Source organism: Lytechinus variegatus, chromosome 1 (genome assembly GCF_018143015.1).
Source record: "Lytechinus variegatus isolate NC3 chromosome 1, Lvar_3.0, whole genome shotgun sequence".
NCBI classification, from domain to species: domain Eukaryota; kingdom Metazoa; phylum Echinodermata; class Echinoidea; order Temnopleuroida; family Toxopneustidae; genus Lytechinus; species Lytechinus variegatus.
In genome coordinates, this window is record NC_054740.1 from 25112045 (window position 1) to 25130316 (window position 18272).

Sequence of the window (18272 nt, forward strand, 5' to 3'; positions counted from 1 at the left end):
CACTAAATTTATTGAATTGAATTTACTGAATTTATTAAAGTCAAATTTATTTCATTAAATAGATACATAGGAACATCCATTGTGTTCCTGCAAATTTACACTTTAAAAAAGTATTTCTTTATCCTGTAAAAGAATGAATAATTGTCTCAGTTTGTCAAAGATGTTGCGTCATTGGCTTTTGAGTTTCAATTAGATTCATTTCATTATTCATAAGTGTTTTTTTGCTGCTGTTGGTTTTTTTCTGATGTGTTTGTTGAAACTCCAGCTGAAGCTGTGGTTGCTGTTAACGTTCCCGGAGTGTTTGTTGGACACCTTGATGTTGTTGAGGTTGCCAGTGTGGTTTTTGCATCTCCTGCAGAAATTGTTGATGCTGCTGTAGTTGTTGCTGTTGGTCAATGTAGTGTTACATCTCCTGTGTGTTTGCTGCTGTTTTTGCTCCTACTGTGCATGTGATTGAAGTACCTGAAATAGTAATTAATTTATAATGCATATGAGCAAGATACTAAACTTATTCCTAATTTCAATTTCATTGTTAACCCTTAATAGAGTGGGGGGGGGGGTGGAGGCACCTCTTGGTACTTTGCAAGATTTATCCAAATGGACAAGATCCTCAGGCACTCCCGGGATGACCTACCAGAATAGCCTCACAGTAAGGTGTATTAACAGGATTTTGTACTCATAACATTCAGTTGATTTTGCATGAACTCAATTCATCAAATGAATGTAAAGGGTCTACCAGTAAAAAAAATTCTGTGAGCTTTTTCGGGTAATCTTTCTGAGTCCTTTTACTCCTTTAATGAAATATTAATAATAAAATACATGATGAAGTGAGTTTGACAGTTATTTGACATGTTGCATCTTATGTGCTAGTGGTGGGGTCAATCATTATAGAAATGCAGAATATACATGTACATGTACCAATTTGGCAAGAGAAAGCAAGTCACATTATCGACCAATGATTGATATTGGTTTGTTACTTTTGCAGCTGAAAAAAAAATCATCAACACCTCAAACTAAGAGTTTAATTCTAAAATTTGGATTCCTGACAAAGAGCAAATCAAGAAGACAAAAATCATTCAAATTGTTATTATGACTTACTTTCTATGCCAAAATGAATCAGAATTATAAATAAGTTTAACTTACGTTTAAATCACATTTCTAGGCTCTTTATCTGGCTCTTCAAACCCTTCAGTTGTTGATTCTGGCATGACTTTCTGATACTATTTTGTGTCCTTCTGGAACTGTGGACAAAACCTCACCTGAAGGAATAAATTAAAATTTTCAAAAAATGTTTGGCACTATAATTTTTTTTCTCACATGAATACATTACATGTATATCAAAAGAAAAGAAAAGGAAACTTCATTTGACTATTAGGTTTTTGTCAGGGGGGGGGGGTAAAGGGGTCAAGATGGGTCAATATGATGAACAAAAATGCAATAGTAAGTAATACATAAGGATCAATCTCTGGTTGAAAAACGTCACTTCATGCAATTATTCCTCATAATTCATCTTGCACACACATATACACATAGTGAGGATGGGTGAGAGAGAGCGAGCATCGTCATCGTACATGCAAAAAGTATTAAATCCATCACTGATGTATAGATGGGGGCCATGCCCCCCAGTCAGACTGCAGGTCCCAAGAGAGTGGCTTCTTTCATCCAAATGATATTCATGACTTGAGATGTTTTGTATATTTAATGAGCTTGACGCGGACCATAACACCTTTTCATTCGGTCATTGCTGCTCTAACTGTGCATCGAATTTCATGAATTTGGTACCATTGTAAAGAAGAATCATTCTTTCATGTCATATGTTTGGATTTATTCAAAGATTTTGTAATATAGGTTCAAAGTTTGATCTAAAATATGCTATAAAATAAATATTTTCACCTGACAAAAGTTGCTATTTTCACACTTTATTTGTGTTTGAGCCCAAATGATTTTTATATCATGATAAAGCTGAATATGTATGCTTTGAAACGATATAGGTTTCAAAATAAGAATTGGTTTAATCGGGTCAAGATCACACTTTTCATTTGCCAAGTACATAAAGCAGTTTGAAAACAAGAATACTGCATTCTGATTGGTCAAATGGACCACCCAGTGGCAAATTCCAACGGTTCCAGTGCCATGGTTCGTAGGAAGGTCACACTTCCCATGTGGTAATCTCCTCAAATACCCTGTGCCTGTTGTTCTGTGAACCTTATCCAGCCAATCAGAACTCTGGATTTCATGCAAGTACAAAATTACAGAAATCTCGTATTGTACCTTAGTGGGAAAAGTGTGATCTTGACCCGATTAAAAGGTGCCGCATATCAAGAGTGGCATTGTGAGAAAGAAAAGAAGTTCAGCTTTATGGTGATATGGATATCATTGAGGCTCAAAATAAAAAGTTTGCACAATGTGCAAAAGAAAATGGAAGAAGAAAATTAAGTTTTGAGGCACACTTTCAGGCCAGAAATTTACTTATTTAACAAAATATTGTATACAAAATAAATGACCAATATGAAAGAGTAACTTTTACTCTATCTGATAGTGCAATAATATTTAATTTAACTTGAGGTTAAAAAGAAATGCCAGTAGTTGCAGTAAACACTGATTTCATGAGAAAGTCTGGCTTAATTGTCAGTATATCATCGAGGATCTAGATTTGGTAAAGTTACATAAACTGAACTTTGTGAAATCTTGAAATCTACGCTGAAAAATGTTCACACTGAAGATCACCAACACAGATAGGCACACGTGGGACAGTGTATTATTATTGCTGGAATATGAGCTTATTTTGCTTATTTCTCAGCAATTACACAATTTCTTCCAGAATCCTTTGGCACATATTTTTTATTCATACAAACAGACACTTGGGTGGTCATTATATTAGATTCTGTAAAAAGTCATTTTGAGATCGTTACCAATACTGGAATTTCTCTTTAAAACAGGTAAATTCTTAGACTCGAGAAAGAAAATCTCACGAATCACAAGATTTTGCAAGGATTCAGCCACGAGATGATTTGGATGTATCTGGACTTTTTGCTCATTAGCATAGGGACCTGCGGTCTGACTGCCCCCCCCCCCCAATGTTTAACGACCAAGAAAGAAAAGGAGAAAAAGAAAGAAAGCGAACGAGAAAGGGTGAAATAGAGAGTATTTACTGGATATTATTACGTCAAAATCTTTCCAAATTTTGATTTCTGTATTAAAAAGTTCTAAAATTTTGCACACTCCCTTCGCTCTCTTTGGAGAACTTTTGTTCCATTCGCCATATTTAGCCCTCTCAAAATATTTGGCTCATTACGCCACTGAATTCAATTGTAAGAATTTTATGTTTGCTTAATGTAGACTTAATCTAACCCTAATAAGACTGCCAGGGTATTTTGGAGGCAGGAAAGATGGGCGGAAGGGGAGTGGGGGCCCTCAAGATTGACCGTTAATTGCGCAATTGTGAAGAAATGCAAAATGCCTGCCACAGATGAAAAAATTGTATATTTGATCATTCTAAAATTATTTAGAATTATATATTTTACTAAATCATGCATGAAATTAGAATTTGGCTGGAAATCTATAAACACAGCCCTTGAAGTTTTTGTTCAGACACATAAAAATTAATTGATATCAAATACCTTTCATATGTATTTTTTTCCTTTCTTAAGTATTTCTTTGTTTTTTTTACTTTTTTTATATTGTTGACAAAATTTTCTGATCATAAGCACAATGAAATTAATTGATTTTAATCAGTAAAAATAAACATTAACCGGTATGATACAATTATGAATTCTGGCTAGAAACAGATTTTGCATTGGATTTGTCCATGAAATCACATTTTAGTGCAATTCTGACATGTGTACTTACACAATGCACAATGTTGCATAATTGCAGAACCGGGTACCCAGGTGTCACAAATTTTGTCTGAAAACTCATAAACTTTTTTTAAAAAGGCTTTATAATGACGCGGCACAATCTTTCACGTTGTGGATTTATCGTGAAAATTTTTGGGCTCCCACCGCCTTTTTAGGGTTAAATCAGATAGCACATCATGATGGGTTTTACTGATATTCATTCTGCAACCCATATTTCAAAGACTATCCATCATATCTGACATTGATTTTTACCTGTGGCAGTATGTTAGTCTCTGCATTTCTACAACTGTGGCCAAATATTCTACTACTAGTTCATTAGATGGGCCCATGGCATTTTTCTTATTGTAGGAGACTGGCAAGCCCTGGCTTTGAAGTTCCTGGTATATCCTTCTCCAGCTGCAATATCTGGTCAGTTGAGGACTTGGGGGCTTTGTGTCAGGAGTGGTCTTGGTAATGGCGGTGGCAATGGTGATGGCAGTGACAGAAGCAGACTTGGTGGTGGTGACTGCAATTGCAGCATTGTTGATGGTGGTATATGCCTCATCACGACCAACATTAGCTCCTGCTGCCATGCTGCTGGTCTCCATCTATTATGTTTTAAATAGAATAAAACATTAAAACAATTGATTATTAACACATCAACTTCAGAACACTAGCATATTGATAATAAAACTTGTAGATTAGCAGTCAAAGCATAAAATGAACTTCCACAGAAGACTACATGTACCTTCTAATAGAATTTCAGACCACCTTGAGGATGTTATGCTCAAAGCAAGGTTTTTATTTGACAACATTGGTCAGAGGGACATGGATTTAAATGTCAGAATACAACTGGTATCATTGGTTGATCAATCATACTGTACAATACCCCATTTAGATATATGTTGCTGTTATCTTCCACTTTACCCCTCTTAGATTTTTGGCATTGAGTAGTAGTCCCAGGGAAGGTGCTGAAGACTTTGGTACAGGTGTCTTTGCAGTATCTGGGAGGTTGCTTGCTGAATCTAAATGACTTTCTTTCGAGGGTTTCCCTGGTTTGTGTGCATTCTGTACGAGAAGAGTGAATAAAAAAAAAAACATTAAAAAAAGAAGAAAAATTGAATAAACCGAGATGCAAGAATGAAAAAATGACTTTAAATTTGTCAAATTAATATTCAATAGTACATTTAGAATAATATTTGTTTAGAAATGAATCCTTTTCAATGGACTTGCAGCAAAATAAACATGTTTAAATATTCATGATGATTTATTAACCCTATCTGGCCCCAAAGGAGGAAGGGGGGGTCTTAAAGGGATGGTCCAGGCTGAAAATATTTATATCTTAATACATAGAGTAGAATCCACTGAGCAATATGCTGAAAATGTCATCAAAATCGGATAACAAATAATAAAGTTATTGAAGTTTAAAGTTTAGCAATATTTTGAGAAAATAGTCATATCATGAATATTCATTAGGTGGGATGATGTCACATCCCCACTTTCCGTTTGGTTCATAAAATCATAATTTTTTCATTATTTCATACATGTGTAAATGATGTGTCTCCATTATGATGAAATAAGTTTCAGCAATTAATATCTAATGTACTAAATCAGTTGTCAATCCAATTTTTCTAGTTCTTGGAGGATAAAATTTAATAAACATAATTTCATATAATAAAATTCAAAAGAACAATTTGAGATGTGACATCATCAGCCCACCTAATGAATATTCATGACGACCGTTTTCACAAACTATTGTTATAAACTATCAAATTCAATAACTTGATTATTTGTCATCTGATTTTGATGAAATTTTCGGCATTTTGCTCAGTGACTTCTACTCTATTTATTAAGCTACATGTATAAATATTTTCAGCCTGGACCATCACTTTAATAAGCCCCCCTCCACATGTTTTGCAATAATTCCACAGTTAGAAACATGTCCTCATATTTTTTGTTGGTCAAGTCTCGCAGAAGTTTAGGGACCAAGTTTGCGGCATCCGGATACGCAGTAATGCAACAATGTATGAGTTCATGTCGGACCTAGAATTGCTCAAAAACATTATTTTTCTTACAAATCTAATCCAATGGAAATTCTATTTTAAATCATAAATGACAAATGCATCATTATTCTTGTACTTATTGGTTGAAAATTATAAAATCTTTGCTTTGTCTCAAAATATTATATCTATATTTTGATATTAATAGATGCTCTAAGATCTTATCTTTGAAATGGCATTTAAAAAATAAATTCATGCTTGAGCGAACATGGGACGTTTTATACTTTTAGACTTTTGGCTAATCAGCAGACTTATAATATATTCATTATCTTTGCCATAATTTTCGAAAAATGCTGTCAAATTTCACTAATAAATTTATTCATTTACCTGAATTACATTGGTTTTAATTTGAACTTCTTTTACCTTTGAATTTTGCTTCATAAGTAAGAAGAGACTTTCTTGTCAACCCAAGTGAGAAGATTTGCATTTTTAATTGGGAGAATTTGTAATCATTCAAATCCTTTTTATTATGTGAAACAAATTATGTTATGGTACCTTTGATAATAATTATGTGAAACAATTTATGTAATGGTACCTATAAAAGACATGAATCCTATTTTCAAGGGGTCATTGAATCCTTCACCAAGTTTAATTATGTGCTTGACAGGACAAACAAGAAAATATTCATGTCTTTCAATGGCAATGGTGTATTGAGTCAATTTTGAAGGAGCAAGATATGGCAGATCAGGTAAAATGCATTGAAAAGTTGTGAAGCGAGCAAGCAAAAATTTCCAGTTTTTACTAAAATATCCAATTTTGTGATTTTGACATAATATTCAGAATAATATCATATTTCACTTTCTATGTTTTCTGTTATTTTTCTTTCCACTTTTTTCCTTGGTCATAATTTTGTATTGGGAGGGGGGGAGCACCCCGAGCCCCCACCCCTCAGTATGCCACTGTTCAAAGGCATCATAACCTTTGCAGAACACAATGAAAGGATTAAAAAAAAAACACGCTCTACCATAATTTGGTTTTAAAAAATGTTCTTGCCTAAGGAAGGAATATTCAAAACTAAAAGAGAACATATTAAAAAGGAACAACACCACAACTATCCAAATAAATAAGTAGATTTGGAAATGAATTTTGACTGCATAATTCGAAAATTATGGCAAAGATAATGAAAAGGTTAAGAGGAATTCTGCTGATAGCAAGAAGTCCGACCATCATATTATGCCATTTTGGCGCAAGCTTCCTTTTTTACCCCAGACAAAACAAAAATTTGTGTTTGCGTAAGCACGAACAAAACCAAATTATTTTAATAGCATTTGAAGGATAAGACTCCATAGCATGTATTGACACCAAAATATTGAGATCATAATTTGAAACAAAAATTTTATAGACTTTTCAAATCTATCCCATTTTTTCATACGCACTGTAGAACTTGGGAACTTATTTAGAGATTTACTTAACTGTACAGCAGAGAATTCTCTATTTATGCATAAAATAATTTATCAAAAATGAATTTTAATAAATTATGAAAAATCAGCAATACACCCTTAGCTTTGCAATTTCAAAGAAGCTCATGCTAATTATGTAGGGCTAAACCAAATTTTTAATTTGTTTGATCATTTAGTAAGCGTTAACTTAAAATACACAGTCCCCTGGTACACAGTATAGGCCGAGGTCCATGGTGACCCTAACGAATAGGATAATTTTCATTTCTCTTTGGCTACTGAGAATGGAATATTCAAAACATTGTTCTGTCAAACCAAAGGTAGATAGATAATACAGAGATTATATTTCTTTAAAACACGTATGATATAGATCTACTGTACCTTCTGATGACGAGGCGGCAAATTAAATGTGGTTGGGACAGCATCCTGTCTTAGACGAATCGTTTGCCCAGTCCTGTCAAAGCAAGCATCTTCAAAATGATCAGAACAGAGTACAGAGCTCTTGGAGGAATTCGATGAAGCTTGCTTCATATTGACCATCCATACTGTGTTACAGTACCAGTTCAGTCCAACGGCTGAATGGGAATCTGCAGCAAATGTAAACACATGTCATGAAATCAATTATATATAATTAAGAAAACTCTAGGCCTACTCAGCAGCGGCCCGTTTATCAACACCTGGACAAGTGAGTCATATTTATCTACCAACCACAGAGTTAGTTCCTATCTTTAGGATTTTTAACAAGAAATAATCCATTAATAACGTTATATTGAGACTATCGGTAGAAAGTACAAGAGATGTAGCCTTAATCACATAATAGCATAATTTTCAAAAAGTTAAATTATGATAAAACTTGCAATTATTGTGATAAATCAGGAAATACATCCAATCAAAAAATAGCAGAGCCAAAACTAGAACTAAAGCTTCGGTCTCTGTTAAAGGGGAATCCAACCCAAATAAAAACTTGTTCTTAGGGGAATAAGAAAAATCAGTCAAGTTGATAGGTGAAAGTTTGAACACTATCTGACAAATAATAAGAAAGTTATTTTTAAAGTTGTGAATATTGGTAATCCCTAGATCCACGAGACTGCAAATTGGCCACATATGTGATGTCACAGTGATGTAAGGCAAGGACTACTCTTCCATGTACTCCAATACATAAAATGGCTAATATGTCATTTTTTCAAATGTTTTACTTCAAATTTTTATTTTTCTTTCACATGAGGACATAAAACAATATACTACCAGGGTTATATTTAGATTACTGCCCCAGGGGAAGGGCAGTTAGGAGAAAAACACAAATCCCTGATAATTAAGTACATGGCCTATGGGAAAGTTGTCCTTGCCTCTTGTCATAATTTACTTACCCAGTTGCCACTTTGAAATCTACATAATCATAGGGATTTCAATTTTAAAGCAGCCATAACTTTCTTATTGCTGGTCCGATTTCTTTCAAACTTTCACCATTCTGTTTTATCTAATTTTCTCCTTTCCAACACTATATTTTATGACCAAGGCTGGATTCCCCTTAAGTGTAAAGGCATCTGGCCGAGCGTTGTTGGAGCGGTCGTGGAGCGGAGAGAAAAAAAATCATCACCGCTCGCTACCGTTTACCATTTTCAAGTTCGATTTGTTTTTTTGTTTTCGATTTTTCCCCCATTTTGAGAGAAAAATTCTACCCTCTTTCCCTACCGCTCCAACAACGCTCGGCCGGTGTGACCATGCCTTTATGTTGGTTGTTCAGCTGAATTTCGTTGGCTTCACTCACCAAATACAGAAAAAGATATAAAAATACTCCTCGAGACAGAGGGCTGCCAGCTGTCTACTAAAGGCAAAACATGCATCAAACATAATTAAACCATGCAGACTTGGGATTAAAATGCCGAGAAAAATGAAATCATCACTAATTCATTTTGAACATGACTAAAAAACAAGGCAAAAGCAATTTTTGTCTCGCCCACTTATGAAAATAACCAGAAATATTGTGATTTGCGAGGGCACGCAAGAATTATATCGAAACTTCATTGTGAAATTACTGGGATGGAATAACACTTGTCATACCAGCCTTGCACGTAAACTTTAATATTGACCTGAAAATGACCTTTGACCTTACCATGTGACATCCGACTGCAGCATAAGTCTGCAAGTTTGGTTGAAAAGTGACTTACGGTTGCGGAGTTAGGTGTCATAAGAGAGTCTTGCATGTAAACTTTAACCTGTAAATGACCTTTGACCTTTCCATGTGACCTCTGACTGCAGCATAACATGCAGGTCCCCCAAGTCCATCTACCATCCAAGTTTGGTTGAAAAGTGACTTACGGTTGCGGAGTTAGGTGTCATAAGAGAGTCTTGCATGTAAACTTTAACCTGTAAATGACCTTTGACCTTTCCATGTGACCTCCGACTGCAGCATAACATGCACGTCCCCCAAGTCTATCCACCATCCAAGTTTGGTTGAAAAGTGACTTACGGTTGCGGAGTTAGTTTTCATAAGAGAGTCTTGATGTAAACTTTGACGTTGACCTGAAAATGACCTTTGAACTTATCATGTGACCTCCCACTTCAGCGTAACATGTGCAGGTCCCCCAAGTCCATCTACTGTCCATGTTAGGTTGAAAAGCGACTTACGGTTGTGGAGTTAGGTGTCATAAAAGTGTTGCATGTAAACTTTAACGTTGACCTGAAAATAACCTTCGACCTTACCATGTGACCTCTGACTGTAGCATAACATGCAGGTCCCCCAAGTCCATCGACCATCCATGTTTGATTGAAAAGTGACTTATGGTTGCGGAGTTAGGTGTCATAAGAGAGTCTTGCATGTAAACTTTAACCTGTAAATGATATTTTACCTTACCATGTGACCTCTGACTGCAGCATAACATGCACGTCCTCCAAGTCTATCCAACATCCAAGTTTGGTTGAAATGTGACTTACGGTTGCGGAGTTAGGTCTCATAAGAGTCTTGCATGTGAACTGTAACGTTGACCTGAAAATGACCTTTGACCTTACCATATGACCTCAGACTGCAGCATAACATGCAGGTCCCCCAAGTCCATCTACCATCCAAGTTTGGTTGAAAAGCGACTTACGGTTGTGGAGTTAGGTGTCATAAAAGTGTTGCATGTAAACTTTAACGTTGACCTGAAAATGACCTTTGACCTTACCATGTGACCTCTGACTGCAGCTCAACATGCAGGTCACCCAGGTCCATCTACCATCCATGTTTGGTTTAAAAGCGACTTACGGTTGTGGAGTTATGTGTCATTACAGGTTTGTGACGGACGGACAGACGACATTTGGATCCCTTAGTCTCGCCTTCACCTCTGGTGGGCAGGACAAATATGTCATACGGACGTTGAGATATGCCGCGAGAGCTTTTCTCGAAAGGGTGGGTTGAGGAGGAAAGTCAAACAAAACACACCTTTTCGGGACAACCGGGGGAACTTTCCATGAAAGGCTGCATGTGTTTAATATTTTTTCTGAACCAATCGTTTCTATGAAAATTAGTCTTGAAATAACAATATAACAGTAATATAGACACTAGACAGAGGTGCATAGATGGGGGGAGGCTTGGGATGCTCTCCCCCCCCCCCAAAAAAAAAGGGAAAGAAAAATGAAATATAACATTTTCTGAATATTTTTATGTCAAGCTACAAAATGTGATTTTTTTTAATGAAAAGCTTGCTCGCTCACAACTTCTATTGAATTTTGCCTGATATGACACATCTGACTCCCTCAAAATCTTGGGCTCATTTTGTCTCTGATTATTAGGAGAAAAAGAGAGCTTGCAGTTTTTGTGATTCTGAATAAAATTTCATATTAATGAAGTAATTCAGGACACAAAATAATTACACAAAGCCATATGGAATTATGAGAAATAGTAAACAAATATATCAGGCTTTGAGAAAGTATAGTTGAATTATTTATCCGAGGTTGGTCTGACAATTACTTCCTGAGGGGCGAAGCCCCGAGGGAAATATAGTAGTTTTGCCAGTCCAACCGAGGATTAATAATTCCCACTATGCTTTCGAATGAAACGCCTGATATATTTGTTTTTTATCCAACTTTTTATAATTTATAACCAAAATCTATGTGATGAGCTTGCAAAGTCCGGTTACTTGAGTTGAATTACCTACTTTTCTCTGAGCCATCGTGCTCAGCAGAACGCAGATCAGTGCCTGTGCCGACACATCGCTGGACTTGCCCGGGAGAGAGAGCGCGCTGGCCGGTGTGCCTGAGAGTTTAGCTAGATCCAGTTTTGTGAAATAATGATGTCAGACCTCGATATACTAGTATCCAAAAATATATCGAGGTATGACGTCAGAGTTGAAATATATTCGGTCACATGATGCTACTTGAACCAATAGTACTATACATGATTTACTCTATGTAGGATATAATGTATTCTATTCTATAGGCGTAAGTATTTGCATAGAAGTGTGATGAAACAAATCAGTGGCGAAGTGAGCCAAAGTTTTGAAGGGGCTAGATATGAATAATTGGGCAGATCTTTTTTTTGTGAGCGAGCAAAAAAAATAAAAATATTTAACTTTATAAATATCAAATGAAAGCATAATATTCAGAAAAAATATATTTCACCATTTTCTTTTCTACTTTCTTGGTCATAATTTATTTTTGTAGGAGAGGAGAGGGGGCAAGCGCCCGAAGACCCCCTCGCCTCATCTGTGCACTGAAGAAATTACTTTGAAACTGACTTTCCTTTGCAAGCTGCTGGATAATCTTTATATAATAGTTACCATGCAAGGACGGCTGCACTGCCGAGACTATTGAAAATAAATACATGAAAATGCGCAAAATTTGTGTTTTCCCTTCTTTCCTTCCGTTTTGTTTCACCTGCATAGGAGAGTAAAATTATATTATAGGCGCTGTTTTTCTGACGGTGGCGGCATTAACACCAAATCTTAACAAAAGGTTGTGTTTTTTAAATGAAAACTTAGAAACCTAGTTCATGAAATTTGGGCATAAGGTTAATCAAGTATTGCTAAACGTCCTGCCTGAGTTTCAGGTCACTCAGTTGTTGTGTGTCCGTACAGGTTGTGTGTCCACACGATCAATGTTAGAAAGTCATTTGAAAAAAGTTAGAAGCGAAGTTTCATCAAATTTTAGTACAAAATGTTGGGAAATATAAAGAACAAAATAGAAGATGATTACAAGTATTGAATTCATATTTTTAGTGTAATCCAAAGACAAAAAGGAAGGCTTCAAAAAGATTGTTTACATTCATAATTCCGAAGCTTCGTTATTCCGAAGGTTTGGATATTCCGGAGGTTCGTTAATCTGAAAGCGAAATAAGGTTCGTTGTTCCGAAGGTCGGACGATCCAAAAATTGAAATGACGTTCGTTGTTCCAAAGGTTCGTTAATCCGAAAAGGAATAATGAGAGTCATAATTCCGAAGGTTCGTTAGTCCGAAAAAAAATGAGGTTCGTTGTTCATTTAGTTTTTTCGGATTAACGAACCTCATTTCGTTTTCGGATTAACGAACCTCATTTCGTTTTCGGACTAACGAACCTTCGGAATTATCACTCATTATTCCTTTTCGGATTAACGAACCTTCGGAATTACGCCACAAATGTTCGGATTAACGAACCCTTTTTCGATTTAACGAACATTGTGGTTCAGGCAATAATGAATTCACGTGTTTTGGAATTACGAACCTTCTGAATTACGAAGTGTAACCAAAAGATAACATGTCCGGACACTGGACCCCCTCCTATATTAGTTTTGTTTTTAAAGATCGTGATGTTCCATGAGTTTTATATTTCCCCATAAAATCCCACCTTTGTCACTCGGAATATCAGATCGACTTAACGGACACGATGTTCAGCCAGATGGAGCGTATAGTAGTGGTGGTGAAGTGGAGCCGGCACAAACATCGCTCAAAGTAACTAAACTTGTACTAGTAATGAGTGGGGCTAGGACCTAGGCCAAACATACTTAGGCTACCACAACAGGCGATAGGCTTTCTTACCCCTCCAAAGATAACTTCTTAAATTGGAGATAAAATTTTACCTTCTAGGGTGACCTTTTCTTGGACTTGCCCTATACCCTGTACCATGAACCGTTTTGGCAGTGGATATCTAAGTCAGTGGGTCGCGCATGGGATCTCATTCTCACTTCTGGTGTCCATACCACATGATTTTTCTGTGCGCGGTGGCGCATCTTTGGGCCCGAGCCGAGATAGGCCTCGACTCTAACATTAGAGTCTACGGACAAGCCCAACTCATAGTCAAGGGTTCATTACATGCAGAAACAGATCTAGAGGGGGGGTTGCAACCCCCCCCCCAAAAAAAAAAAAAATCTGGGGACCATTTTTTTTAAATCTTATCTTTTTTAAAAAACTTGTAATTTTATTTTATTCTATTTCTATGTCTTCATTTAATTTATTATTATTATTTATTTGGGGGGAGGGTTGGGCGAACAAATGTCACATAGTCCTTTTTGCCCCCCCATCAGCTTTTTTGAGGACACGGGCCACCGCGGAAGTGACAATCTAGGCCAGGGTTGCCGATTCTCATCCCCAAACAAAAATCCCCCCATTAAAAAAAAAAAAAATGGGGGATTGCAACTTAATTTTACAAATTTTCATGGGGGTTAATTTGGCAACGACCTCTATATCAAAAATAGTGGTGTTTTAGATGCAAGGAAACGCCATTTTCACACACAGATTTTCAAAAATTTTCCCTACGTGGGAGGGGGGACACCCCCCCAAACACCCTCGCTTGCTCCGCTCGGTTGGACTCGGTCGCTACGCTCCCTCACATACCACCCCAACCCCCCCTTTATAAAAGCTGGATCCGCCCCTGACATGCCACAGCGCACAGAAAAACCAAGCCATTACTTAGAAGTGGTGTGTTTAATGCCTTATGGACGTGGACATCACTTGCAGAAGTGGGATCGCAGCAAGCCAGCATGCGCGACCCACTAACTCATTAACTGTCAATTCGAAATCCACTGCCAAACATGGTTCAATGGTTTAATTTACCAGTATTAATACTAACCTCGCAATGCGTGTGGGTGCCCAAGCTAAAGCTGTTTTTAATAATCTAAAAATAAAATCACGTCAATCACTGACTCAGTCAATAATTATATAAAATTTGTCATCCAATGAAGTTTCCAATTTCAACATGCATTTTGCTCTAAGTCAGTCTGAGTATGAATTTTACACCATTAATCAAAATCTAGGCCTAAATATCAGCCTGTATAATTCATTACCATTTTAGGTGTGCACAAAAGACCAATCCCCCCTGGCCTGGCATGGGCATGGTCGATTACATGTACAGTAGGACCCTACACAAACTTGAATACACGGGACTATAAATTGCACAGCTTCTTGCAAATGCAAGTTTGGCAACGACTAACGAATTCCCATTTTGTTTTCAACGTAATTTTGAAGTCGAAAACATAGCTAAACTTACGAATGCAATGTCCGTCCACATTCTACCAATTAGAGAAGTTGTTTGCAGCTCTCGTTGACATGAATAACGTGCAAGCTAAACAAGAAAGGTTCACCAACATGCCGACCTGTGAGTCGAGTGTGACCGTCCCGCGCCCGGATATCGATCGAGCGAAGATATCGGCTTGAGCAAGGTGCAGCCAATCAGCGACGATCTCATATTCCCTGCCAGAAAGAGGAGACAGAATTATTTTACATGGACGGAATTTTTTGTGATGTGACACAAAATCATTTTGTCGACGGAATTTTTTGTGATGTGACACAAAATCATTTCGTTGACGGAATAAATATTTGCATCGCAACGAAATGAATTTCGAGGACACAATTTTATTTCGTCTCGAGGAAATTGATTATAAGTGTGACACAAAATAAATTTTGTATACGAAATCAAACTGCATCATGACGAAATGAATTTCGTTGGAGTGAAACACATATTTTCCTACAGAATTTTCCTTTGGACAATTGGGGTGCTATTTCGTTAGATCAAAATTCATTTCGTGTGGACGAAATTACATTTCGTCTCGACGAAAATTTATTTTGTGTGACAAGAATAATTTTGTATACGAAATAAAACTGCGTCATGACGAAATCATTTTCATACGAACAAAAAAACTTTTGTGTACGGAATGACGTGAATTGGACGGAATTTACCATCGGACATTTGGTGCGCCATTTTGTATGGCACGCCAAATGAAGTTTGTGGACGCAATTACATTTTGTCTAAACGAAATTTATTTTGTGCATTTCGTCGAGACGAAAATGATTTTGTGTGACACAAAATAAATTTTGTGTACGAAATTAGAAAAGCGTCATGACAAAAAGATTTTCGTCTGAATAAAAACACATTTTGTGTACGGAATTGCTTGAATTGCACAGAATATACTGGCGTACACTTGGCACGCCATAGTTTACAGTGGATATCGTTGCGTTTTGATTATCGCGATATCGTTCATGCAGCCCAGTAAAATTTTTGCATTGCTCTCAACCAATCAGATTGCAGGGATTTTCTCATCCATTACAACTATAAAAAGTTTTAAAATTGCTAATTCTCCAGAGATATCAAAACCCACCTCTTGATTTAGCACTGGGGTACACAAGCCAGGGTTATGCCCAGTGCATGCCCCCCGAATGTTCTACGTACAACCAAGATATAAAAAAATGAAGGGAATTAAAGAAACCAAAATTAGGAAAAGTGTAAGGTAAGATATCTGTCTCAAATTTAGATTTGCACGAAAGGTTTTTTCTCGCTTGCTTCATTCGCTTGGAACATATAAAGCAACTTTATTCCCACGTGCCATATGTTTCGGCCTCTTTCTTTCTACTATTTCATTTTTTTTACTCATCATGCTCCTGCCACACAGGGGTTTGCCCTAATGCATGAACAATCATTAAAAAATATCATTTTCATACCATGTGACTGGGAATTTTTTTCTCTACCCCTCCCCCCTCCTCGATCCCTGTATCGATTTGACTTGACATGGGCCTATACCTGATGTATTCTGCTTCAATATAAAATCATAACGGATAAAACGCCTTGAATACAGGCCAAACAGCCTAACGACACACACACACACACATTGCCGTGTCACGTGACAATCAGTATTAAACGAGGATGTGTACAACCCTATGGCGACAAGGCTAGTCGCAAAAGTTGAGCAAGTTCTGGACGAATAGGCTTCAATACCCCAAGAAAAGAAGTAGTATCTAGGGACTAATTAAAAATAGTTTTCTTAATGGAGTTCCATGTTAAAATCTAGTAATTTAAGTCCAACTTTTAATTCGCGTGCACTCACTTTTTTAACACAGGAATTAATAGGCACGGTGCCTAGAGTGTCATCTACCAACACACCTAAATTTAAAAAAAAAACAATCAAATATATTTCAATTTATTGCACTGAAACCAAGTGGGGGTGGGGGGGGGAGGCAGGCAAATCAATGGACAGGTGGAACGCTTAATGCCCCCTCCGGACTTTGTCTGCGAGAGCATAATTACAGAGGAGCTGAATTTGAAGAGGGCCTGAATCAAGACTGAAACATCGCAATACGTGTAAGTGGAGTAGGCTAGGGCACTCACACTAGTACGAGGCCCGGGGGGGGGGGGCACTCAGTATATAATGCATAGTGGGTATGTGCCGCGGAGGGGACCCCCATTTTTACACCCAAATTTCCGTTCCAAGCCAAGGCATAGCATTTTTGTCTTATTGAGAAAAAAACAAAGAAAGCTGCTCCAAGGCAAAGCATTTTGTTCTTATCTAGAAAAAAGAAGAAATTCGCTCCAAAGCTTCGCATATTTTTCGTTACGCCATTCCGGTCGCATTGATCTGCTGCAATTTTGGTGAAAAGCGGCCACAGAGCGCTGTCCGACCATCGTCTCTGAGCGAGCGCACCCGGCGGAGGCTGCGCTAGCTGCATCACGGATGCCCGTTCCATAGGGATGCATACGCACGTACTCACACGCTGGCGATCGATCCGTTCCAACTTCCAAGGACCCCCATTTCACAAAATTTTAGTTCCAAACCCCGTTCCGAGGACCCTCCTTTTTACAATACTCCCGCTCCAAGCCCAAGGCCCCCGTTTTTGTCTCTCCTGCGGCACACCCCCACCACTTTTTTGTTCAAGTGCCCCGGCCCCGGGGTACGAGGTTAGTGAGGCTGGGTAAACTTGCGCCAAGTTGCGGCCAAGCCCGCCCAACATGCCCAAACTGTTGAATAAATTTGTTATTTCAAATTAAAAAAAAATATATTTGTCATCTGATTTCAATGAAATTTTCAGCATTTTGCTCTGTATGAATTTTACATTATTTGCTAAGTTCTAGGCCAAAATATCTTCAGCCTGTATAATTCCTCACCATTTTAGGTGTGCAGAAAAGACCAATCCCCCCCCCCTTTGTCTGACTACTGTACACAAACTTGAATACATGGGACTATAATTTTTACAGTACACAGCTTCTTGCAAATGAAAGTAGCAGGTATGGCAACCACTACGATTTCCTATTTTGTTTTCAACGTAATTCAAACATAGCTGAACTTACGAATGCAATGTCCGTCCACATTCTACTAATTAGAGAAGTTGTTTGCAGCTCTTGTTGGCATGAATAACCATGATAACGTGAAATCTAAGCTAAACAGGAAAGGTTCACCAACATGCCGACCTGTGAGTGTGACCGTCCCGCGGCCGGATATCGATCGATCGAAGATCGGCTTGAGCAAGGTGCAGCCAATCAGCGACGATCTCATATACCCTGCCAGAAAGAGGAGACAGAATTATTTTACATGGACGGAATTTTTTGTGATGTGACACAAAATAATTTCGTCGACAGAATTTTTTGTGATGTGACACAAAATCATTTCATCGACGGAATAGATATTCGCATCGCAACGAAATGAATTTTGAGGACGCAATTTTATTCCGTCTCGACGAAATTGATTATAAGTGTGACACAAAATAAATTTCGTATACGAAATCACACTGCATCATGACGAAATGAATTTCGTTGGAGTGAAA

General features: G+C 37.4%; 1 protein-coding gene across 6 annotated transcripts; it reads right to left on the minus strand.

The window, feature by feature from the left end:
- Positions 1-249: 249 nt before the first annotated feature.
- LOC121409991 (THAP domain-containing protein 5-like) lies at positions 250-18014 on the minus strand. Of its 6 annotated transcripts, none has more exons than XM_041601819.1 (6): positions 17800-18014; positions 7675-7880; positions 4764-4904; positions 4110-4444; positions 1144-1259; positions 250-462 (listed from the first exon to the last, which is right to left on the minus strand). In XM_041601819.1, exons 2-5 carry the CDS (start codon positions 7831-7833, stop codon positions 1256-1258), a joined length of 639 nt encoding a protein of 212 aa, XP_041457753.1. In that variant the 5' UTR covers positions 7834-7880; positions 17800-18014; the 3' UTR covers positions 250-462; positions 1144-1255. The 6 variants fall into 6 exon arrangements, with proteins under 6 accessions (XP_041457753.1, XP_041457745.1, XP_041457727.1 ...); XM_041601811.1 differs by lacking the exon at positions 17800-18014 and adding an exon at positions 14731-14853; XM_041601793.1 differs by lacking the exon at positions 17800-18014 and adding an exon at positions 13325-13575.
- Between the last annotated feature and the right edge of the window lie 258 nt (positions 18015-18272).